Source organism: Onychostoma macrolepis, chromosome 03, assembly GCF_012432095.1.
Source record: "Onychostoma macrolepis isolate SWU-2019 chromosome 03, ASM1243209v1, whole genome shotgun sequence".
NCBI classification, from domain to species: domain Eukaryota; kingdom Metazoa; phylum Chordata; class Actinopteri; order Cypriniformes; family Cyprinidae; genus Onychostoma; species Onychostoma macrolepis.
Window position 1 is genome coordinate 38,515,526 of NC_081157.1, and position 25,665 is coordinate 38,541,190.

General features: G+C 36.2%; 1 protein-coding gene across 1 annotated transcript in view; it reads left to right on the plus strand.

Moving 5' to 3' along the window:
* The window catches only part of abat (4-aminobutyrate aminotransferase), a 30,890-nt gene continuing 5,225 nt past the window's right edge, over positions 1 to 25,665 (plus strand). The window contains exons 1-12 of the mRNA XM_058768475.1: positions 1 to 355; positions 10,066 to 10,206; positions 11,261 to 11,358; positions 12,278 to 12,307; positions 13,931 to 14,048; positions 20,965 to 21,014; positions 23,067 to 23,147; positions 23,551 to 23,643; positions 24,088 to 24,150; positions 24,233 to 24,296; positions 24,547 to 24,695; positions 25,524 to 25,661. Of these exons, the coding sequence (XP_058624458.1) occupies positions 10,137 to 10,206; positions 11,261 to 11,358; positions 12,278 to 12,307; positions 13,931 to 14,048; positions 20,965 to 21,014; positions 23,067 to 23,147; positions 23,551 to 23,643; positions 24,088 to 24,150; positions 24,233 to 24,296; positions 24,547 to 24,695; positions 25,524 to 25,661 (954 nt within the window). The 5' untranslated portion in view covers positions 1 to 355; positions 10,066 to 10,136. The remainder of the gene's footprint in view (positions 356 to 10,065; positions 10,207 to 11,260; positions 11,359 to 12,277; positions 12,308 to 13,930; positions 14,049 to 20,964; positions 21,015 to 23,066; positions 23,148 to 23,550; positions 23,644 to 24,087; positions 24,151 to 24,232; positions 24,297 to 24,546; positions 24,696 to 25,523; positions 25,662 to 25,665) is intronic.

Consider the following 25,665-nt stretch of genomic DNA (forward strand, 5'->3'; position numbering starts at 1 on the left):
CATAAAGAAAGGGACTGCGAATTAAACAGTGAGCGAATCTTTCTGCTGAACAGATTCGAGTCACGGAGATGAAGCAAAACCCCGACTACTAGACTGGAGCTTGGATTACATTATGGGAAATATGAAGTGCTGACTGCACACAGCTGTGCTCGGTGCAAGGCATCTGACATTTCCGGGAGCTGCAAGTCTCTCTCTATTGGCTGGAGTCGCAGGATCCCTCAGCAAAACCCTCCTCTCGCGAAAAAGGCTAGACTTCAAATGATGTTTTAAAGTCTGTCTGTGTTCCCAGCTCCTGAGCCCATCTCCGCCAAGAACCTGCTAGATTTCACCTCCTCTACAGAAAAAAGGCACAAAGGTGAGTCTTTAAATATCATTACAGCAGCAGCAGCGAACAGTGTAGCGAATGAGACGCAGCAGCGCTCCCACCGCGAAGCATAAGCATGCGGTTTGTTTTAGTAATTCATAATCATAAGTTTAGTGTGCATTAGACGTATAGAGGCGTTTCGTAATGGACGCGTTTCTTATGAAACATTGCGGCGTTGTGATAGAGTAGAGCTGGCCTGCTTCAGCGATTCGATGTCCTCCGTACGTCTCTCGCTCCAGAACCGTTTGACAGGTCAGATCCAGTCGGAACCGGATACTGTTGCGTCTCCCTTCCACCAGCTGCTTTGTGTGCAGCAAGTTTCCTCTGCTTTGAGACTGAGACTGAGAAAAACAACAGAAGCCACTTATCGTTTATATGCATTCGTTTATTGCTTCCCATAATGGATTGAAGCTTTGTTTTGTTTTGTCTTTTTAAAAAATACCTAACTGCATTTTTGCTCTGTCTTGCTATATTAAAAAGACACATTTCCTCTAGAAATAAAATAGCAAAATATACTTGTTTTCAGTTATTTCTCTACTTTTTTTTGTCTTAAGAATAAACCTCATAAAATGCTGTTAGATTTATACTTCAAAAATACAAAATAAAAACATGAAATGGGTTAAAACTGAATAAAAATTATAATTTTTAACAGTGATGACCTATAGTTGAAAAATAATGGATTAATATATATAACTGTTTGTTTGTCATTTTGTTTACTACACTACACACATCTACACGCAAATACTGTGTTTTTGGCAGAAAGCATGGTTTACTAAAGTCAGTTTATGGGTGTGCTTGCTGTAGATTGTACGCACACTTTAAAACTAAAAGATATAGAGCATAGATATTTGTAATATCTATGCAATATTTGTAATATTGGGGGCAGTCGTGGCCTAATGGATAGAGAGTCGGACTTGTAACCCAAAGGTTGTGGGTTCGAGTCTCAGGTCTGGCAGGGATTGTAGGTGGGGGGAGTTGAGCAAGGCGCCGAACCCCCAACTGCTCCAGGTGTGTGTTCACTGCTGTGTGTGTGCACTTTGATGGGTTAAATGCAGAGCACAAATTCCAAATTATGGGTCACCATACTTGGCCACATGTCACTTCACTTTCACTTAAATTTAGCTATGAATGTGTTGGTTTCTTACACTGATGATTATATATACATCAGTTCAATATTTACACCTCAGTCTGTATCGTCTACATGCATACTGAACTCTCTATGACATTAAAGGCCTGTTTCTTTGAAACTCAAAAGGCCAATTTAAATTCTGCAAGATTATTTAAAGTTTAAGTATTGTTTGACAAGAAACCCCATTTTTCATCATCAAATGTTTACAGTTGATACACCAGCATCAACATAATTGTTGAATTTCTCCTTTTGAGTCGTGTTTCCTAAACATCCGCGTGAAATGTTGTTTACATGCTCAGCTGCGCTTGATTTATGCTCTGTCATCATGTTAAACATCATTTTAGACTTGTTTGCTGTCTCTCCTGAAATATTGTCCTTGATTTGCACACTGAAATCTGCTAAAGGACGATTTGTCCTGTAAAAAATATGAATTTATGTTATGGTTAAAAATAAAAAAAATGGTAGCTGTGGTTGGCAGAACATTTACCAGTTTGTTTAAAGGTGCATTAGGAGATCTCGGAAAATACTAACTTTAGCCTGATAGCACTGAAAGCAAATTTCCGTCCAAAGCCATGCCTCCTGAACGCATATACAGTGAGGAAAATAAGTATTTGAACACCCTGCTATTTTGCAAGTTCTCCCACTTAGAAATCATGGAGGGGTCTGAAATTGTCATCGTAGGTGCATGTCCACTGTGAGAGACATAATCTAAAAAAAAAAATCCAGAAATCACAATGTATGATTTTTTAACTATTTATTTGTATGATACAGCTGCAAATAAGTATTTGAACACCTGAGAAAATCAATGTTAATACTTGGTACAGTAGCCTTTGTTTGCAATTACAGAGGTCAAACGTTTCCTGTAGTTTTTCACCAGGTTTGCACACACTGCAGGAGGGATTTTGGCCCACTCCTCCACACAGATCTTCTCTAGATCAGTCAGGTTTCTGGCCTGTCGCTGAGAAACACAGAGTTTGAGCTCCCTCAAAGATTCTCTATTGGGTTTAGGTCTGGAGACTGGCTAGGCCACGCCAGAACCTTGATATGCTTCTTACAGAGCCACTCCTTGGTTATCCTGGCTGTGTGCTTGGTCATTGTCATGTTGGAAGACCCAGCCTCGACCCATCTTCAATGCTCTAACTGAGGAAGGAGGTTGTTCCCCAAAATCTCGCAATACATGGCCCCGCTCATCCTCTCCTTAATACAGTGCAGTCGCCCTGTCCCATGTGCAGAAAAACACCCCAAAGCATGATGCTACCACCCCATGCTTCACAGTAGGGATGGTGTTCTTGGGATGGTACTCATCATTCTTCTTCCTCCAAACACGTTTAGTGGAATTATGACCAAAAGTTCTATTTTGGTCTCATCTGACCACATGACTTTCTCCCATGACTCCTCTGGATCATCCAAATGGTCATTGGCAAACTTAAGTCGGGCCTGGACATGTGCTGGTTTAAGCAGGGGAACCTTCCGTGCCATGCATGATTTCAAACCATGACGTCTTAGTGTATTACCAACAGTAACCTTGGAAGCGGTGGTCCCAGCTCTTTTCAGGTCATTGACCAGCTCCTCCCGTGTAGTTCTGGGCTGATTTCTCACCTTTCTTAGGATCATTGAGACCCCACGGTGAGATCTTGCATGGAGCCCCAGTCCGAGGAGATTGACAGTCATGTTTAGCTTCTTCCATTTTCTAATGATTGCTCCAACAGTGGACCTTTTTCACCAAGCTGCTTGGCAATTTCCCGTAGCCCTTTCCAGCCTTGTGGAGGTGTACAATTTTGTCTCTAGTGTCTTTGGACAGCTCTTTGGTCTTGGCCATGTTAGTAGTTGGATTCTTACTGATTGTATGGGGTGGACAGGTGTCTTTATGCAGCTAACGGCCTCAAACAGGTGCATCTAATTTAGGATAATAAATGGAGTGGAGGTGGACATTTTAAAGGCAGACTAACAGGTCTTTGAGGGTCAGAATTCTAGCTGATAGACAGGTGTTCAAATACTTATTTGCAGCTGTATCATACAAATAAATAGTTAAAAAATCATACATTGTGATTTCTGGATTTTTTTATTTTTTAGATTATGTCTCTCACAGTGGACATGCACCTACGATGACAATTTCAGACCCCTCCATGATTTCTAAGTGGGAGAACTTGCAAAATAGCAGGGTGTTCAAATACTTATTTTCCTCACTGTATGCTCACAGACCAGAACACCTGAGACGGCATTACTACAATACATCATATGTCATTCACCGGTGAGAAAACTTTATAGCACAGTTAGTAAAAGCACTACAATACCAGGAAGGAAGATCAGGTTGTTGATGTTTGTCTGCCATTCTCGGTCTGTCTGCTAATGAAGTATCCTGTCTGCGTTTTGATTGAACAAACATTTCTTGGTCCTATACGCCTTCCACAGAATATATAAATCCATTTAGACCACTTAACTTAATGATTGCTATCGGGATGTGAAGAGACTTTCAACCAGCATAACAAAAAATGTCTCTGAAGACAATCACCTATTGCACCTTTAAAGTAACAAAATCAAATTTTTACCTTAAAATGGTATAAAATATCTAATAACAAAAATAAGAAACAGGATAGTTTATATAAACTTTATTCACGTGTTGCGTAATGCAGGGACTTTTTTCTGTCTTTACAATAAATTATAGGTTTTACTCACCAAAAACATTTATTTATAGTAAGATTAAATATAATGCAATGTTTACCATTTATAAATGATCAAAAATTACACTGTTTTAACAGTATAGTTTTACAGCGCAATGCTTATCAGTTGAATTGTGGAGCAGGTTTACAGGAATGCTTAATGTCTTTAGAAGGCATATTGACAGTGTACATGTACAGACAAAGACCATGAATAATATTTACTTATGGCACAGTAGTTTGGCTGTTATTCATAGCAACCTCCCATCTGACGTTGAGAATCACACATCTTTGTCCAATTTTCAAGATGCATTTGTGATTAACCCTGCAGTACTGTCTATCATGCTATGTTTTAAATGAATCAGCCGTGCATTTCTTATTATTGAGGTATTGATAGGCATGCATAAAGCATGGCCAATTGCTTTTTAACTAGGATTTATCCTTTAAATAGCGCCGCAGTTTTCCCTACAGAGGTTGATCTGTCATCCAGACAAGAAAGACAGCCAGTAGTACAATTGTTTTCCTCAGCTGGTTCCCTTGGCAACCGTCTTGGAGTATTTATCAGTTTGGAGAGGTTTTACCTCTTCAATCCCCCCAATTGTCCCCTTTTTCACGTACCGTTGCTACAGAGACTGATTAAAGACCCTTAATGTCTATTTCAACTACATAACCTCTCAGATTTTGACTGACTCTTTATATTAGTCATATTTTTGTAGCACTTTCAGTGCAGAGTTCCCGATTCATCTAGATTCTTATGTTTTTAATGAAATAGGGAAAAGCATGAGTGGTTTGAATCCCCTCGTATTCATATGAGAAAATGTAGCACAGAATGACTTCTGCATGACCTAATAGGCTGTTTAAATCATGCAGAGGGGGATTGGTGTAATGAAGTTTACCAATAGGCTTTAACGGGGTTAGAGATGAGCATTATGCGCAATGAACCATGCTCATATCCTGCACTGACAGCTCAGTGTCTTTAGCCAGCTCAATGTTATCACTAGCCAACGATCAAAGTTCATTTGGTGCTAAATATCTGATCGGGATTATGATGATGATTTCACAAGCACAAACCAAAATTGGTGCTATCTTTTCTTTTTTTAATTATGATCAGTCAAAGATTAGTTAATCACATTTTGTCATCTCTGAAGTTTGAAAATGAGCTGTATTGAGGATGTAGACGCTTTCATGTCTTGTTGCTTACTTCTAGTGATGTTATCTGGATCCTTCAGCGAGGGGGCGCTCACACTGCTGTGTTACGTAACACCAGAAAATTTGCATTTAAAAAATGGCTTTGCGGTTGGTGCTGTTGGTCATTGCTCTCTGGGGCTGCTGGCTTTAGTTCACACTCTGAGCTGAGCAGGGGGATTGGTGTTGTGTAATCCAGCACAGGCGGCTATTGTTGGCTTTGAAATGGTCCCCCAGCACAGTGACCACGCGGAGACCCCTGATGAATATTGATTAGCTGCAATGAAATGTGATGTGAGCAAAGAGTGTCGGTTTGATTTTTATGCTGAAAATAAGAAGATAAATGAAAGCTCATGTAATGTTTTTAAAGGTGGTGGTGTATTTCCAGTGTTTTTATTGCCTGTACAGTCCTTCTCTCATATTATCACCAGGGATCAATTTTTTTTTGTTTGGACAGCCGATTGTTCAAATGTATCTTTTATTATTTAAACATTTTTTACTTTACATTACTAGAAATACAGCTATAATCTATATGATGTTCAATGACAGATTCATAAAAATTCATAAACACACTCTTAAACTGGTAAACAATGCACAATCAACAATGTTTATGACTTTCATCTTCTCATAAACCATTTTTAACAAATTTCAACAAATCTGTGTTGGCCAGCTTGATGGCATTGTCACAGGAAAAGTTTTTCATAAAAACAAGGGATTTTTTTTATTTAAAAAATTTAAGTAACAGTTTGAATTAAATTGCTCAAAAGCAAATGTAAAGATATTTACAATGTTACAATATTTCTGCTTTAAAGACATGCAGTTCTTGAAAAAATGTATTGTGCTGCTTAATATTTTGGTGGAAATCACAACTGTTTTCAACTTTGATCATAGTTATTAGAATAATAGAAATGTTACTTGAACATCAAATCATCATATCAGAATATTTTCTGAAGGATCATGTGACACTGGAGTAATGACTGCTAAAAAATTCAGCTTTGCATCACAGGAAAAAAATACATTTTAAAATATATTCAAATTGAAAATGGCTATTTTAAATTGTAATTATATTTTGCAATATTTCAGTTTTTACTGCGTTTTTGAACAAGTAAATGCAGCCTTGGTGAGCATAAGAGACATCTCTTTTTTTTTTTAAATTTACCAACCCCAAACATTTGAATGGTATTGTTTATGATCAGTGATAGGGAAAGTGACGAAAACTCTTTATGGCTGATCCCTGATTATTGTCTAAATAGAATTTTTGAGACCCCAAGGTTTTAACTGACAGTGTCCAGACTGTTTTACACTTGGGCATGAAGCTGACCCACGATACTTTGACAATAAATCATTTCAAAGATGTATCCACACTCTTTTTTCCCATCAGCATTCACTGTCGCTATCAGTCAATGAAATAGAATTAGTCCCTTTCACTGGAGAAAGGAAAATCAGCTCCATCAGTCAAGTTGTTCCCCCACACCCCCCGGCCATTAAACTAGTTTAACCCATTTTGCTTGCTGCATCCTCACAGGCGCATGACAACAGGCTTGTGTAACACATATTTTCAGAACCAGTTCTATCCAGTCGATGAGCCGTCTGGTTGGGGTGCTTCTGAGAGAGGAGCGTCTGGATTTTTCTTGCTTCTGCCGCTTCGATTGCGTAAGCGTCCTCAGATCTGGAGCACATGAGAGATGCACTTTCTGCTTTTCCTCTCCTGCACATGAATAAAGATGCCGTGGATCTGCTCCGATGTCCAGCGGGCTCCCAGTTCTTCCCTCTGAATTGATTCCTTTGGACAAGCAAATACACAAGACTAGCTTCTTTTCAATAGAACAGGAAGACTGATTCTCAGCTTTCCAGTGTCCAGACTTTGAGGAAAACATACACCATGACATTTAAACTAAGGAGGAACAATACTGGTAAAAAACAAAACAAGGTGCTTAATTTAACATTTTGTGCATAATAATTGCATGCCGTAACCATGCTGCTCCTTTCCTAAGCATATGCTCACTCATTATGAGAGCTGAAGATATGTTGGGATTCCCTCAGGCATTGGCTTTTCCCTTAGGCAGGACTACTCGTCCCAATTAATCTTAGCGCTAAAGTGTGACCGAGTGAGCTCGGGTGAGCTTCCCTGAACCCTGTGCCTGTTGGGAAGGTTTAACGGTACTTGAAAGTCACAGCGTTAGTCACTTGTCTGCTGCCCCCAGCCTTGTCCTCACAAGATTCACCATCCCAAGAAACGACTGCGATGGTTCCGCAGTGCAAAAAGATCATCTGAGGGTCAGTGAGCGTCTAAGCAATGTTGTAATTAACACCAATTAACCGTGCTTTAATTAAAGAGGCATGATGGCCGACTGTCAGGACCACTGGAATAGGACAGGATTGATGGCCAGGGCTGAACCTGCTGCTCAGTGAAAGAGGAACTGTCTGTGGTACTGAAGCCTGATCCCAGGACTGTCACTTCACAGCCTGTAAGATTTGCTCCCATCTGGTTGTTAATCAGTTTCTGATTAAATGTTTTTTCAGCACAAAGGCGTAAATGGTGATGTTAAAATACTTCCTTCTGTCCCAAATGAATATGCAGAGACAGCTATTTGTAGAGACGAGCTGTTTGTAGGTTGATTTCACTGAATATTGTGAACACAGTGACTCTGTGGAGCTATCTGAACATTGCTCTGATTGTTTGAGCGTCCAGAACAGGCCAGTGTATCATCATTTCATCCAGTGGGTTGAATTTGTAGCAGAACTATATCTGTCTTTTGTCAATTTGTCTGACTTATGCCAAATTTCTAGATGATATATTGTATAAAAGATTTTCATTTACACATCTCTTTTAATTAAATTTTTTAATTAAATTTAAAATTAATTTAAAATTATATTTATTTATTTATATACATTTGATATATATATTTTTTTATGCATGTTAATTTATTATTAAATTTTTTTAATTTGCTATTTATATTATTTTTGTGGTATTTTATAGAGGCATACCGATTTATCGGTTTTGCAGATTAATCGGCACCGATAGTTGATTTGCAGAACTATCGGTCATCGGCAAAAATCCATGCCGATAGTTTTCCGTGTTGCGTCTGTTGCTGGAGTGGTTGAGAATGATCTGCTGCCATTATACAGCACGAGTGCGGCCTCTAGAGGCGGAAATCACTAACAGCACATGTTGTTTGTTTTGGCATGTGACACTGAGCGCTGCACAGAGTGGGAAACTTCAAACGCGCATTTAAATGCATCCGACAGAAAATCCTGCCACGGAACAGAGCACCATTCACATAGTTTTCCATTAAATAACATTAAGTTTGTCCTAAATCATTGTTAATTTACATAATGACTTCACCCTAGGCTATAAATTATGTTTTGTGCATTTTTCAGCAAAACGTTTGTCTTTCTGTGGCTCTAATGCAGTCTGTATGCTTCATATAGAGAGCTGTAATACAGATCGTTTTACAGATTTAATAATACGTAATACAGATTTTTTTTTAAACACCGAACCTCAAACTCATTTATGCCACATGAAGCAAATTTATGTCCGTTTGGTACTTAAATAAACAGTTTTAGACCGCTGCTTGAATTGAACGTGACGCATCTGTTGTGTGTGACACCTGTGACTTCTCCAAGACGCAGCGTTGAGCTTTTGCACAGTGGGTCACTTGCATATTTTTTTTTTTTATATTTTGATTAGATAATTATGCAGTGTTCTAAAACAGCAGCAAATAAAATGTGAGAGTACACATACAATATCAATAACTTGTGCATGTAATGTTAATATGGCCTTGTGTAGGTATTTCAAGATGGCTATCTTTAATTTAAGCATGACTTGAAATTAAATGGTAATACTTAACAATAAGAGTCCATTTGTAACGTTAATGAAAGCTGTAGAAGTATTGTTCCTTGTTAGAGTGTGTTCATTTCATTTCAACATTTACAATTACTAATAGGCTTCATTTTTAAATTTTAAAGTTTCTTCTTTTAACATTAGTGAACTATGAAATAACTTTAATGATCAATATAATAATTAATATTAATACAAAAATTTTATTCATTTACAAAGTATGGTTCAGTACTGTTACTGCTTTTTAAAAAATTGTAAAGCTCTATTTTAGTTTTCATTCAGTATCCATTTTAAAAACTATCGGTTGATTAATTGGTATCGGCCAGTGTGGTCCAACCTAGCTATCGGTATCTGTAAAATCCACTATCAGTCGACCTCTAGTATTTTATAAAAATCATCAAACAAATGCTTAAAATAAAAACTATAAACTATATAAATAAATATATATATATATATATATATATATATATATATATATATATAGTTTTATATAGTTTATACAGTTTTTATTTTATTTAAAGCATAATATGTTTATGCAATTTATTTTGTTATATTATTTTGTTATATTATTTACATTATATATATATATATATATATATATATATATATATATATATATATATATATATATTATAATATATAAAATACTTTTTACAATTTTATTTTTGTATATAGAGTGGTATATAATAGTATAATTAAATAGTACATTAAACATTTGTATTTCCAAAGATCAAAGTAATTCCTGTTATGTCACATAAAACTGTAAATATCATGTCCTGGAAATTGTATTATCTACCAGAATGTCTTTGATTGACATTTTCGTAACCCATATCGGCTTCCCACTCCCTGTAACTCCCTGTATCTTATCTCTGTGTTTGTCTTTCCTCAGGTGAAGTGAAAGGCTGGTCCTGTGTGCTGTCTCTCTCTCACTCTTCATCTCTGTCTCAGTGAGTGTTACACATGGCCTCCTCACTCCTGACCCGCCAGCTGGCCATCTCCCTTCAGCAAAACCTGCGTCTCGCCGCTCCAGGTAAAAATACCACAGAGAGATGGAGGACTAAGATACCCTCCAGTCTTAAAAGCTTGTTTAACTTCCCGGTCAGATAGAGGACAGACTATAATGTTCCCAACCTACCAATGACCCTCAAAAAGAGCTGTAGTTGTCACAGAGACTTTATCGAAGTGATGCAACTCCACACTCAGCTTAGGAAGTGAGACGCTTCCTTTAAAATGATAACGATGTGCGGTTATGGAGCCGAATGTTGAGAGGGACGCAGTTCAAAGTTTCTTAACCATGTAAATGAGTTACTGGGATCTGGTTTTGTCCAGCTTTGGCTAGTGAATTCTGCATTCGTAGAAAAGTCTGTGCATGTCTCGTCCTTCAGTGGCTGGTCACGCTGATTCAATCCTGCCAGCGTCCTTCATTAATCAGTGGCTCAGTAGTGAAAACTTGTGTATCCCCTCAAGAGGTTTCTACTGTCCAAATATGGCTATAAAAGACTGGCTGTTTAGATGCATTCGTTGACCACTGTTCAAATGTACTGCAACAGTACAAAAGGTCTTACAGAGTTCAGTTGGTTAATTACTTTGAGATGTCATATAAACATCTAAAATGCATTGCTAAGCATTTTTAGGAAGTTACTTTCACTGAAACTGACCTTTCATAATTCAGGAGGAACTGAGAATGAATGATTCGTTCCAGCACCTGTTGAACTCTGTACCTTTTTAAAAAGTGAATATGCTTCATGTCTTATAATTTAAGGACAAATATCTATAAAAGGGCACCAGATTGGATCATTTACACATGTGCAAGAAATTACTAAATAAAACAAAACTCAAGTAAACCTGTTGATTTTAATTTAGTGCACAGCACTCGGGGCATGGACTAAATGGTAACATCTGCTCAAATCAAAGTAAAATTATATATGATTTCAGTTAAATGTGATATTAATGAGTTTTTCTTGTAATAGGATTGCCGCTTTTGTAATAAGAGTTTATTTTTGGGTGAAGCAATATTTAATCCAGCATATTAAGTCATGATGGGGAAAATATGTAGTCTTATTTATTTATTCATTTTGCATTAGGTTCCAGATATGTCAGCAAAACTGCCACAAAGACAGTTTCAGAGTTTGAATATGATGCCCCATCCATGAAAACTGCTGTGCCAGGTCCAAAGTCGCAGGTACATTCTCAACATTTTTACACTTTTACCATGAGATTTGTCACTAGATTGCTGTGTGACACCTCTCTGTTGGAAATAACATATTTTTATTTAGTTTTTATTGGTATTTTACTGTAGGCTCCTTTTATATATATATATATATATATATATATATATATATATATATAAATCAGAAGTTTGGGCACACATATGCGTTTTATTACTTTTTTCCCATATGTGACCCTGGACCACAAAATCAGTGAATAACAGTCGCTGCCGCTGGGGTATATTTGTAGCACAAGCCAAAAATACATTGTATGGGTCAAAATTATAGATTTTTCTTTAATGCCAAAAATCATTAGGACATTAAGTAAAGATCATGTTCCATGAAGATATTTTGTACATTTCCTACTGTAAATATATAAAAACTTAATTTTTGATTAGTAATGTGCATTGCTAAGAACTTCATTTGGACAACTTTAAAGGCGATTTTCTCAATATTTAGATTTTTTTAGCACCCTCAGATTCTAGATTTTCAAATAGTTGTATCTCGGTCAAATAATGTCCTATCCTAACGAACCATATATCAATGGAAAGCTTATTTATTCAGCTTTCAGATAATTTATAAATCTAAATTTTGTAAAAATTGACCCTTATGACTGGTTTTGTGGTCCAGGGTCACATATTTCAAAATAAATAGATTGTGTCAAAACAGCTTTACAGTATTAAACAGGGAAGCAGTGTGGCGAAATAGTGTTCCTCTGTGCTCCTCTGGCTAGACAAAACCAGCAGTTTAATTCTTAAAGCTTAAGCACTTAAGCATAAGCGTATTTAAAATCATAAGAAAAATAACTTGTGTCCAATCTTTGTGTGTTTGAAGCATCTTTCAATAATGCTGCAGAACAGAATGGCTAATAGATTAATTTCTCTCATTCAACAGGAGCTGCTGAGACAACTCGGAGAGATTCAGGTGAGATAGACATGGAAACGAACTTTGGTGTTTGCTCAGTTGTTTTAGTTTACCTTTACAAACTTGTGTTATGCAATCAGATTTGAGGTCTTGCAGACTCTGTACATGCAGTTTGTTACATTGCCAGTGCCAATCAGGTGCAGTTCTCTTAATGATTTAAGTGTAATGAGTCACTTTTTCAGACAGTACTACACAAAACAAACAACTGTATGAGAAACATTAACAGCAGTAAAGCTAAAGTGTGACAGCCCACTGATGTGACGTCCAGCCATATTTCAGCCTGCCTGGATTTCTTCTGCTTATTGAGTGATGAATGTATTTTGGGAAGTAATTTATCTGCTGTCTGGACCGGCTTCTTGAGAGCCGTCACAGTCGTCTTCTGACCGCTTTGCTGTGGATGAGCACATAGATGTGAGCTGACAGGCATCGATGAAGCTAATATCACAGATTCGCTTCGCCGCAGCTCCTGTGCGTGTCTGCTGGCCGCTGTCTGTCTCCCTTGTACGAGAGCAGACATAAGAAGAGTCATAATCTATTCATCAGATGGGCTAAAAATAGATGCTGCATCAGGTTCAAAGCCACACAGGGGGAAAAGGCATTTTCATTAGATAAAGCACCGCTGCTCACAATTTTGCGGTAATAAGTCACAGTGCGAATCGTGATATCTTCTGCTTTTTCAGTTGTACTGTGCATGTGAATCCATTAAAGGAGTTGTTCACAAAAAAAAGAAAATTTGCTGAAAATGTACTTTTCAAGATGTCATTCAAGATATCGATGAGTTAATTTATTCATCAGAACAGATTTGGAGAAATTTGGTATTACATCATTTGCTCACCAGTGGATCCTCTGCAGTGAATGGGTGCCGTCAGAACAAGAGTTCAAACAGCTGATAAAAACATCACAGTAATCCACAAGTAACCCACACCACTCCTATGCATCAAATCCATAAAGACGTTTTAACTTTAAATAGTTGCTTCCAGACAAAATACAAGTCCTCTATTCATAATATTGTCCAGTTAAAAAATCATCTCATCTGAATCAGCAGAGAAATATGCACAGATTAAGCACCGTTTATAATTGATTACAGTCTAAAATAGTTATGAATAAATACATCAGTGGATTTTGGTGTGTAAGAACGACATTTGATGGGCTTTTTTACTGAAGGAAACATTATTATGGATTCTGGACTGGTATTTTGGCCAGAAGCCGCATTTTAAAGTTAAAATGCTTTAATGATGGATTTGTTTCTCAAGATGTTCATTGATGAACTGGTGTCATGTGGATGATTGTAATGTTTTTATCAGCAACTGATGCAATGCTGATGTAAATATTTCCCCCCCAAAAAAATAAACTCTCGTCTACATCTTGGATGGCCTGAGGGTGAGAACATTTTCATTAATTTTCCATTGTTGGGTGAACTATTCCTTTAAAGAGAATATATTGTACATTTTTGTGGGATTAAGTTTTGTTTTTCTGTTATTCACTCCCTTCAGCTATTCATTGACATGGAGTTGAAGCTCTGCCAAAAACATAAATAAATAATAATAACAATATCAGGTGTGCAGATGGATCGCAAATCACCTTGATAGCAACATTCAACTCTGCCTGTCTCCTGGTCTGCAGAATGTTGGAGCGGTTCATTTCTTCTGCAACTATGAGGAGAGCAGAGGGAACTACCTGGTGGACGTGGATGGCAACCGAATGCTGGACGTGTACACACAAATTTCCTCCATCCCCATCGGTGAGCTCAGTCAATAAGCAGATCCCTTTTACAACACACACTGACACATCTAAAACAGGAAAGCGGACATCTTTAAATTAATGTTGTGAGTTAGTACTTACTTTTGTCTAGTGTCAGGGGGTATTTTGTGTCGCTTGAAGGGATAGTTTACCCAAATAAACCCATTATCTTACCCTAACGTCATTCCAAACATGTATGTAGTTTTAGTTTCAGCCTAAATGAAATTTGGAAGTTTTGCATTCAGCTTTATTTCAATTAATGAAATGTTTTTTTTAATGTTTGTAGTTAACAATAAGAACAACAACACTGCACTAGAGATGGAAAGGATCTTAATTCCACCATGTAGTTGTTGCTGTGGCTGCTTTGTTGTTCGGTAAATGTGAGCAGTGTCCTGTGGCTTTGCATGAAGGCACGTTTGTTGTGGGTGATTAAAAGTGACTGACAGGATCTGAGGACTTCCCGAGTGGCAGAAAGAGCGCCTTTCTTCTGTCTGCATGCTATTGGTTTGGTCCGTTAGCTTACTTGCATTTAATCAGCTTCAACAAATTGAGTGAAGCTGCTGTCTCTCGCTCTCAGAGATGCCTTCAGGTGGTGACTCAGATTTAATGAGCTTTGATTTCCCTCGCACTTGCTGCTCCTGTATCATTTTGACAGATGTACATTATAGGATATTTTAGTTACATTAGTGTATAACCCCCACTCACCTGCAGCATTCACAATTACAGACAAATGCATACAAAAGGAATGTAACTTGACCACTAAAGAAAAATTAGTTTGTTTCCTTTTTGCGTAACGTCAACATAACTGCAATATACCTGCGCTTAGGGATATGCTGGTATCAATTTTTCATGTTGCGATTAATTGCTAAAGTTTTTATCACGGTATACGGTATTATCACGGTATTGAAATTTAGTTGCAAAAAAAGTGTTGTCATATTACAGTATAACAGGTTTAATAACTTTTTTCTTATGACAAAAATATCTGATTTAAATACAATAAAGCAATACACAAATTTCTAAAGTTAAACATTTTGCACAGATTAAAGTGTAAAAGAATTAAAGGTCCCATGACATGCTGCTTTTTGGATGCTTTTATATAGGCCTAAGTGGTCCCTAGTACTGTATCTGATGTCTCTTTCCCGAAATTCAGCCTTGGTGCAGAATTTCAGCCACTACGAGCCAGTCCCACAATGAGCTTTCCTTAGGACGTGCTATTTCTGTGTCTGTAGCTTTAAATGCTAATGAGGAGGAGAGAGGCGGGGCAAGGTGGAGGGTGGGTGTGTGGCCTTAACCAGCTTGCGCTACCATGCGCTAATGTTGACAGTGGATGTATCGCAATGGCTCATAGACACACAGTCCTTCAAGCTTTTCAGTTTGACCCAGAATCTGATCCGGATGGAGAAGCATCGGATGAAGAAGTACAGCAGGACGTCTCCGAATGGTTAGTTTAAAATATTGTGTCTGGATACGGTACTTTAGTTGGTTGGTTTGTTTATGTATGCTGTTACAGTTATTATCATGTAGCTAATGCTAGCCATAGGCTCGGATGAAGGAACTAAAAAAATACTTCGGTGTTCATTTGTACATCCAAACACTGAGCAACTGTCATGCTTCGCTCGTTTGCAAGCCATGATGTCTCTCGAGGAAAAAAAAATATTGCACTCGCCTCGCACGGTAGTACCTCATTTTCTCATGGGCGGGCAAAGCAGAGAAAGGGGAGGTAACCTTTGGGCCATCTGAGCTTTCATTTTCTCAAAGACGAAGCAGGATACCCAGGGCTCGGGTTTACACCTATCGCCATTTCTAGCCACTGGGGGACCATAGGCAGGCTAGGGGAACTCATATTAATGTTAAAAAACCTCATAAAGTGACATTTTCATGCCATGGGACCTTTAAAAGACCAATAGGTATCACTTTACAGTAAGATCTCATTAGTTAACCTTAGTTAATGCATTAACATTATCAATGAGCAAAAGCTACATTTGCTACAGAAGTTATTCATCTTTGTTAAAAATAATAATAATGCCTAAGGCACACCTGTGCAATAATCATGCTGTCTAATCAGCATCTTGATATGCCACACCTGTGAGGTGGATGGAGTATCTCAGCAAAGGAGAAGTGCTCACTAACACAGATTTAGACAGATTTGTGAACAATATTTGAGAGAAATAGGCATTTTGTGTACATAGAGAAAGTCTTAGATCTTTTGAGTTCAGCTCATGAAAAATGGGGGCAAAAACAAAAGTGTTGCGTTTAACAACGTGCTATTAAATATTTGAATTACCTAAAATTAATGAACGTTTAGAAGAATATTTCATTGGGAGTTTATGTTAACTAATTAATTGACTAATGTTAACCAATAAAGCCCTAATGTAAAGTATGACCGAACAATAAAGAATCAAAATACTTTTAAACAATATCTCTATGGTATGTTGTAGTCCAGATTAAAATGTAAAAAGGTTTTAAAATAAATAGCCTATTTAGTCTAACAATTAAAGTATTTGGCGCTGTGCTGAACACCACTGCGAATACAAAAATCTGAATGGCTATTAAAATCATTTAAATACATTTTAGAAGTTTTTTTTTTTATTTTTTTTTATGCAATTATGTACATGTTAATACAAATATATACATCTCACAACAGTATAAGAAAAAAAATTGAAAAAGGGTGTACAGAGAAAGGGGGAAAAAATTAAAAGAAAAAAAAATAAGATCTTTGCCAGAGAAAAAATAAAAACATTTAATTAACCAAATTAAACTGACATAATGCTTCATAAGTCTTTTTAGCTTTTCTGTTTCTAATATTGTGCAAAGTAGTACCATATTGTTTCATTTCTTTAATAAAATATTCACAATTTGGCTTAGCTTTAGCCCACTTCTTTACATGAATATGATATTTTCCAAGTAAAATAATTAGTTGTGTAAGAAAATAAATTGTACTTTTAGAATCAATGGTATCTTGTACAAAACAAATATGACATCATATATTCCTATTTGTATTAATGTTCCAAACATCCTAGAAATGAAGTTAGAGACATCTACCCAAAATAATCTTGAGTATAGCCTACACATTGAAAGAAAAGATGAGTTACAGATACACTCAATGTTTTCATATTTAGATGACCAAAAGACTGTTGAGCATGGCACAAAATTCTTCTTTAACACATTTCTAATATATCTATTACTGCATTTATCTTTAACAATATTAATATCACCAATAAATATCATATCACAAGTCAATGGCTGTTGGTCAGCATTAATGTAATGTGCAGAATTACGTAATAATGAAACAACATTACTTGGAATTGCATCAAAAATAGCAGCATAGTCTTTTGGTTTCACAGGAATTTACATTTTTTTAAGAAATTCTGAATATGACAAAAGCAAACCATGTTCATTAAGCAACTGACAATTGTCATACCATGACTGATTAAAAATAGATTTTTTTTATACAAGATATCTCAATTATTCCACAGAAAATACCAATGTGGTGTGAAATTGTGCTTATTATGCCATGGTCTGTCTGAATACTCGATTCTGATTGGCTGGGAGGTGTTGATTAAAATTCGTTTAACACTGCGTGTCGGGTGGTTCTTCGCCTCCACGTCATGCATTCAAATTGTTTAATGCACAGCTAGCCATTGATTATTCCTTAGACTAATTGCCAAGCCAGCAGTGGGATTTTATTAACTGAAAAATTACATTTTAATAGAAAGTTAATACCACCCAAAGAATTGAATATAAAATTGTGGAATATATGCCACACAATATCTTTATTTTGAATGTACTCAATTATTCATTTTATTTTAAATACCTCATTGAGGTCTGTAAAATGTAACACTTCAAGACCCTCAAATTCTTTACTATTATTTAAAATATCATTTCGTAAATAGTGAGGGTTTTTTTTCCAAATGAAATCAAATCCTTAACAACAATCTTTGGAACTTCCATTGACATTGATACATACAGACCTTGAAATCCCTTCTGCCTTTGACAGTAAAATACGACCAAATAAGGACAAATCTCTCATTAACCAAATATTATACCTGTTTTTAATCTTCTCAACAATAGGCTTAAAACTGAATGCATTTCTTTGCTTCAAATCTTTACATATTACTATACCAAGGTATGTGACAGTGTCTTTAATTGGTATTCCTTTAATTTTTTTCAAAGGACAGTCTTTAAGAGAGAATAAAATGGACTTACTCTTATTCATCTTTAAACCAGAGACCTCAGAAAATTCATCTATACAATTTATAACACTCTCCACTTCTTCTCTGCTTTTGACAAAAATTGTGGTGTCTTCTGCTAACTGACTGAGTTTAATGTCTTTGTCAAACACTGAGATTCCATGAAAACTAGCTTGTTTAATATGAGTGGCCATCACTTAAAAAGAAGAGGCGATATAGGGCACCCTTGCCTTATCCCACGGCCCATATTAAATCTCGGACAAGGACCATGAGATAACTGGACTGAGCTATTACAACCATTATAAAGAGTTTGAATTGCTTTTTGAAAAAATATAGCAAAGACAAAAAAATCTATAACTTTGAACATAAAAGAATAATCAATAGTATCATATGCTTTATAAAAGTCTATGAATAATATTAAACTATCATCTGAAATAAAATGTCTGTGATCAATTAAATCAAGAATTAATCTAATATTATTTCCAATATAGCGTCCTTTCAGAAAACCTGATTTTTCTTCATCAATTATCATATTTAAACATTTTATACGTTTTAGAAGTAGCGCAGCTGCTTTGTTTACTGGGTTTGCGGGGTAATAACACTGCATCTGCTGTTCAGCGCCATCTGTTGTCAGAGAGTGAATGTGCGCTTTCATCCAGCGCGCCTCTCACGCGCTCCGCCACGTGCTTCTCATCCGTGCTTGTTTACATCAGAGTGCACAGGCGTCTTTGACGCAGTGGTGTTGTGCATTTAACCAGTTGATGGGAAAAGTATTCTTAAAATGCATTCAAAATTCTGAATAATTTTTAATAAATAATTATTTTCGGTATTTTGAAGTGCCCACGAATACCGGCACACGTCTACCTGCGCTATTACTTAATATTTTACTTCAAATTTAATATCTAGAGCTCTCTGCGATCCTGGATCAGCCGCTGGACAGATTTAGCCATCAGTCTGCCAAATGGATAATTCGGCCACTTTTGACATCTGACAAAAATGAGAATATCCTTTTCAGATAACTGAAACAGTGGGTGGAGGGTTAAGCTAGTCTGTACTTGCTTGTTACGAGTTCATGTGAAGGTTATTCCTTTTCAGCAGTACTTTTTGTACTCAGTATAGGTATAGGACATAAGTATGCTTGCGTAATTAAAGGAAGTATTTCTTTGAAAAACATTTCAGAAATGTGCTCAGGAGGACAAGCTCAGGCATTTCAACTTTTTTGATTATTACTTGATAATTTACTCTATATGGCAAGAAAATCATGAAGATGGATCTCAACATGATGGAAATAAGAAAAAAAGAGATAAAGTTCACCACTGCAAGTTCATTTTGATTCTGGTTCCTTTAAATTTATATAGCTTGATAAATTTCTTAATTTCTTAAATTTCTTCTTCTTTCTTTTTAATGGAACAGACTAATAGCACAAAACATTATGGCATTAGTTTGGTAGAAAATTTACATATACTTTTATTTGTTTCTAAGAAAACATGTATTGTTTGAACTACGTTAATTAGGGCAAAGGAAAAACAGGTGAAAGATCAAAAGAACAGAACTCAAAAAACAATAATTAAGAGTAAAATTAATGGGATCTTTAGTGTTGTTTGTTCAACACAATAGCGAATACAACAATCTAAAAAAAAAAACGCTTTCATTTTTATGGACATATGCTTGTTTCAGTTGACCTCACAGGACTGGAAGTGCCAGATGAATGCAGTGGTTAGAATGAACTCAGCATTCAAACTGAGGTCGAACTATTGTTCTGTTTCACTACGTAGTGAGCTTTAGGCATGCCGCTTTAAAAGGTTGTCATCTTAATTTGCATCTGCCTTTAAACAAGCCTAATTTCTGAGAGATATTTTTGAGATATTAATTAGAAACTGAAAAGTATTTGTGTATATTATTATTGTTGTTGTTGTTGTTCTCCTAATATGCGGACATGCTGAATATCATGGCAGTGATGGATGTATCAGCTGAGTTCAGCTTTCTGTTTTTGGACAGAAGGGAACAACACAGTCCAACAATGTTATGCCACATATCTATAATTCATTTTCTGTGCTTTGCCATAATTTGTCTGTTATATGTTCAGTATGTACAAGAGCTCTCTGCTGGTCATAGCTAGGATTGCTATGCAGAGGTTTATGTAATCTCAATTTAAAGAAAGAAAATAAAACACTGAACATTGTGTGCACTTAAATTTTGGGCAGGACACATGTTCATGTGAACCTTGACATTTATTCAGTTTGCTTTGGGTGAGTCTTGTTCTGCAGACATGACAGATTATTTCAGGCATTTTTCCCCTTGTTTTTTTTCATATCTAACTGCTACAACGAAGTTTTAAGTAAAAATTATTACAGTTAATAACAAGCTCACGCAACCTTAACTGCATTTTATCCAAGAAACAAACTAGAATGCAGTACAATTAATTATTAATCTGTTAATTATGATTGATTAATCTCAATAAATTGAGTTTGTGCACAGTGCACAGTGACCCCAAAAAGTGTTTTGGACACTTGAGGCAGACTTTATCAATTATCTACCTAAACTCACTAGCATGCAAATACGCTTTGTTGCCTTCGGCTCCAATTGACAAATGTCAGTTCGACAAAGGTTAATTCAGTTGCTGTTTGCTTTGGTTGGATTGTGCGTGTTTACACTGTTGAATCTCTGCAGATATCACAATACATGTATAATAAATAGACTGACAATATTTTTGATCTTCCTTTCTAGGTTACAATCATCCAGCATTAATGAAAGTGATGACCAATCCAAATAATGTGGTGAGTCCTGATCGGACTGTGTAATCATTGTTTGTGTGTATTTATAGATTGTAGAATGGAAAATAGATTTGCAGTGATCTGTCAGACAGAGCAGCATGAGTGTGACAAGATGAGAGATTTTTCAGTTTGATACTGATATGATTTTTACATTTCAATGGCTTACTTCAGTTTGCCCTTGCAGAATTAAATTCACTTCCTTTATAATTCACTTTTAGCAAATGGTCTACTGTTCTAAAGTTTGGGATCTGTAAGATTGCATTTATTTGATCCAAAATATAGTAAAAGAGTAATATTGTAAAAAGTTATGATGATTTAAATATCAGTTTTAATATGTTTTAAATGTAGTTTATTCCTTATTCTTGCAAAGCTGAATTTTCAGCATCATTACTCCAGTCTTCAGTTTCACATGATCCTTCAGAAATCATTCTAATATGTTGTTTTGCTGCTCAAGAAACATTTCTTCTTGTTATTAATGTACAAAACAGTTTAATATACTTAATATTTTTATAAAAACCATGATGCATTTCTTTCAGGATCTTTTTTTTTTTAATGGACGGTTCAAAAGAACAGCAATGTGAAATAGAGATATTTTGTAACATTATAAATGCATTTGCTGTCACTTCTGATCAATTTAATGCAACCTTACAAAAGTAAAGCTTCTCTCGAAACAAAATCTTACTGACTCCAAACTCTTGAATAGTAGGTAAACACCCTCAATATTAGTTCTGTCAGGAGGACTACTATCGTCAAAATGATAGACACTTAGCATCCAGTTTGGATTGGCGGTATGGTTCTGTTCTGTGCAAAAACTCCCTGACCATCCATGTAGCCTGTCATGAATGAGCAGGAAGAGCAGCAATAATAATACCCCCAGGATAAACAGATCAGAGCAAAGCAGATACCATTAATGTACTTAATGATATTTAAAGGGTTACTCCACCCCAAAATTCAAATTTGGTCTTTAATCACTTACCCCCATGTCGTTCCAAACCCGTAAAAGCTTCGTTCGTCCTCAGAACACAATTTAAGATATTTTGGATGAAAACCGGGAGGTTTGTGACTGTCCCATTGACTATTCTCTGTCATCAGTAACGCATGGATACACTGTTTTCATTTAAATCAAAGCGTAAATAAACGTACAATACGTATTCATGCATTACTGATGACAGAGAATAGCGTACGCACTTTGCATCCATCGGATGCTCTCCAAAACGGCGCTATGCTGACACAGAGAGACAGAGAGGAGACGAATTGTTGAATAAATGTCGTTATTTTTATTTTATTTGCATACAAAAGTATTCTCGTCGCTTCATAAAATTCAGATTGAACCACTGATGGCAGATGGACTATTTTGGCGATGTTTTTTACACTTTTCTGGGCTTTGACAGTGTAATTTACTTGGCAGTCAATGGGACAGTCACAAGCCTCCCAGTTTTCATCCAAAATATCTTAAATTGTGTTCCGAGGACGAACGAATCTTTTATAGGTTTGGAACGACATGGGGGTAAGTGATTAATGACAAAATTTGCATTTTGGGGTGGAGTATCCCTTTAAGTGTAACACATTATTCAAGATAAAAGGAGTCTGATTCAATAAGGAATATCAGAAAGCCAAGTCCTGATTATGGCGAAAGGAGGAGTTGGGGATGGAGGAGGGTAATTTGCTCCTGAGCAAGCGAAAAAGCTGCTGAATAAAGGTGCGTTCACGCCATATCGGAATTCCCGTAATTACAAGATTGCAACTTGTAAAAAGCGTTCACGTCCTCGTAGAACTCGTAATTACAACTTGTGAACTGGGAGTTTTCTGAGAGCTACGACTTGTACCTCATAACTAGCCAATCATGTTCATCTCTGTGACATTACTAAAGCCTGTTGGCTTTTATAAAGAAGGACATGCATGTTTGACCTAAACTTCCTGTTTCAAAGAAAATGCATAAATATAGGAAAGAAATACTTTTCTTGGGCACTTAAAACATTTTTACGAAATAATGAAATTCTTAGGGTCACTGTTTCCTTTAGTGAATTCTTTTTGTGTGAATCTTTGTTTTCACAGAGTGCATTTGTCAACCGGCCGGCGCTTGGTATTCTGCCTCCTGAGAACTTTCCAGACAAACTGATGGAGAGCCTGCTGTCGGTGAGTGTTGTTGAATTGGAAGAAACACAACACAAGTAAAGCATCTCTTGGAAAAACAATCTGTGTTCATATTTCAAAACATCCACGAAAGCTGATTACAGCATATGTCTCTACATTATTGCTGATAATGCTGAAACACTTCACAAGTACAGTATAAGGACTACGTTTTGCACAAGGATTACAGATTGCCTGGATCTGCTCCAATAATGAGGCAACTACAACCTTTCACTTGAAGAATAGCTTGTGTTCAGCAGTTAAAAAACAGCTCAGTGTGATTCTCTTAATCTTGATAACATCCTTTGCAGATATCATAAATAAGTGCACTCTTTTTCACATTGGCCGGAAGTGGCCTACTATTTATTGTAGTGTGGAGTTCTGTGAATGACCCTTTCTTCAACATCAGATTGCCCCCAGTGGGATGACGCGAGTACAAACCATGGCCTGTGGTTCCTGCTCCAATGAGAATGCTTTCAAGACCATGTTTATCTGGTACAGAGTGAGTGGACTTTCCTCAGTTTGCTCTTGCACAGACTTGATGTGTCATGATGACCCACACAAAGCAGATCTGCTTTATGTACTCTAGCTGTGATATTGGTTGTATTCTGGCAGTAATAATAATACACATGGAGAAGCAGTCTTCTAAAACTGTTGCTGAAAAAACTCACTGTAGTATCTATTGAATATAAAAAATACTAGTGAATATAATGATTTTTTTCCTAATATAAAAAACATAATATTTTATAATAATAATTATTCTGATATTTTCATTGGTGTTATTGCTTTCATTTATATTACATTTTTTCAAATTACTTTGCATTATGGCTGTTATATAATATAGTAATTTGATCAATGGGCATATCGCTATTGACAGCCCTACTTTATGTACATTAATAGCTCTTAAATCACCTGATATCTAATCATTGTTTTTATTGGTTTCTAGAATAAAGAGAGAGGATACGCCACCCCCTCTGAGCAGGAAGTCGACTCTTGCATGATCAACCAGGTTAGAAAAAAACACTACGCATATGACTATGCAACATCATTTAATTTTCAAACACACTAATCTCTTATTTTCTCTGTCTCAGAGTCCTGGTTGCCCAGATTTGAGCATCCTGTCTTTCATGGGAGCTTTCCATGGGAGAACTTTGGGTAAGTGCTTGTAAATTGTATGTTGACTTATATAACTAAATGTAATTGAAAGATGTGTCTGATGCAGTTAGAGTAGATTTTGAGCAGATTCTGATTGTCTAATTTTGAGGCATTTGACCTAGCCTGCGTATATTTGCCTTACATTTGTTTGCCTTTGCAGCTGTTTGTATCATATGACTTCATTTGAAAAACAAAGAAGCCTTTTTTGACTAGGACACACATCCCTAATGCGTGTGCTGTTGGATTGCAGGTTGCCTGGCCACAACACATTCCAAAGTCATTCACAAGCTGGATATACCGTCCTTCGACTGGCCCATCGCACCCTTCCCTAAGCTGCAGTACCCTCTGGAGGAATTTGTGAGGGAGAACGCCCAGGAAGAGGCCCGCTGCCTGGAGGAGGTCAGAGATGTCTCCTTGATATGTTCACAAAAAAACTTTCCTCCACTTACCAAGCAAAGAAGTATTCCGGGTTCAGTACAGGTTAAAAAGTGAATGTTGCCAATCCATAAATGATAAAATGCTCACCGTGGTCACATTTACCATTGTTTGGCAAAATGTTCTGAACGATTTTCTGAGATTTAATAGAAATGTGCATGATCAAGAGTTTTGCATAAGGGCAAAAGATTACCAAAAGAAAAAATCAACATAATGCTACAAATGCATATATATATATATATATATATATATATATATATATATATATGTGTATATATATATATATATATATATATATATATATATAATTCACAGAATGGCATTTTTCATATTTTAAATGTTCCTCTAAAATAGCCTAAATTTAGTTTTTATTAAAATTATTAATTGTTAAAAGCTTTTGTCATTTGAATTAGTTTTTGTCATTTTTAAATATTACTATTTAGGTTTCATGTATTTTTATTTCAGTTTCAAGTTTTGCTTTTTATTTATTTCCAATTAATAATTTTAGTTTGAAATGTAACTTATTTTAATTAGTTGCAAATGCAACATTTCAGATTTTTTTAATCTAAAATATAATATCTATTTTATGTCAGCTTTATTTCAGTTAACAACAACGTTTTATTATTTTTTAATTTTAGTTAATGATAATAACCCTGGCTGGCACTGAATATTCATTAGAATTGCAGCATTATTTAAGAAAAACAGACTAATCGCTGCGTTTCATTGCACCTACTGCAAAGTGTTACCTACCTCTTCACATAAAAGTAAGATATTAATATTTGTGTGTGTCAGGTTGAGGATCTCATCGTGAAGTGGAGGCAGAAGGGCAAACCAGTGGCTGGCATTGTGATCGAGCCCATCCAGGCAGAGGGAGGGGACAACCATGCTTCACCTGACTTCTTCATCAAACTGAGAGATATTGCACGCAAGGTGA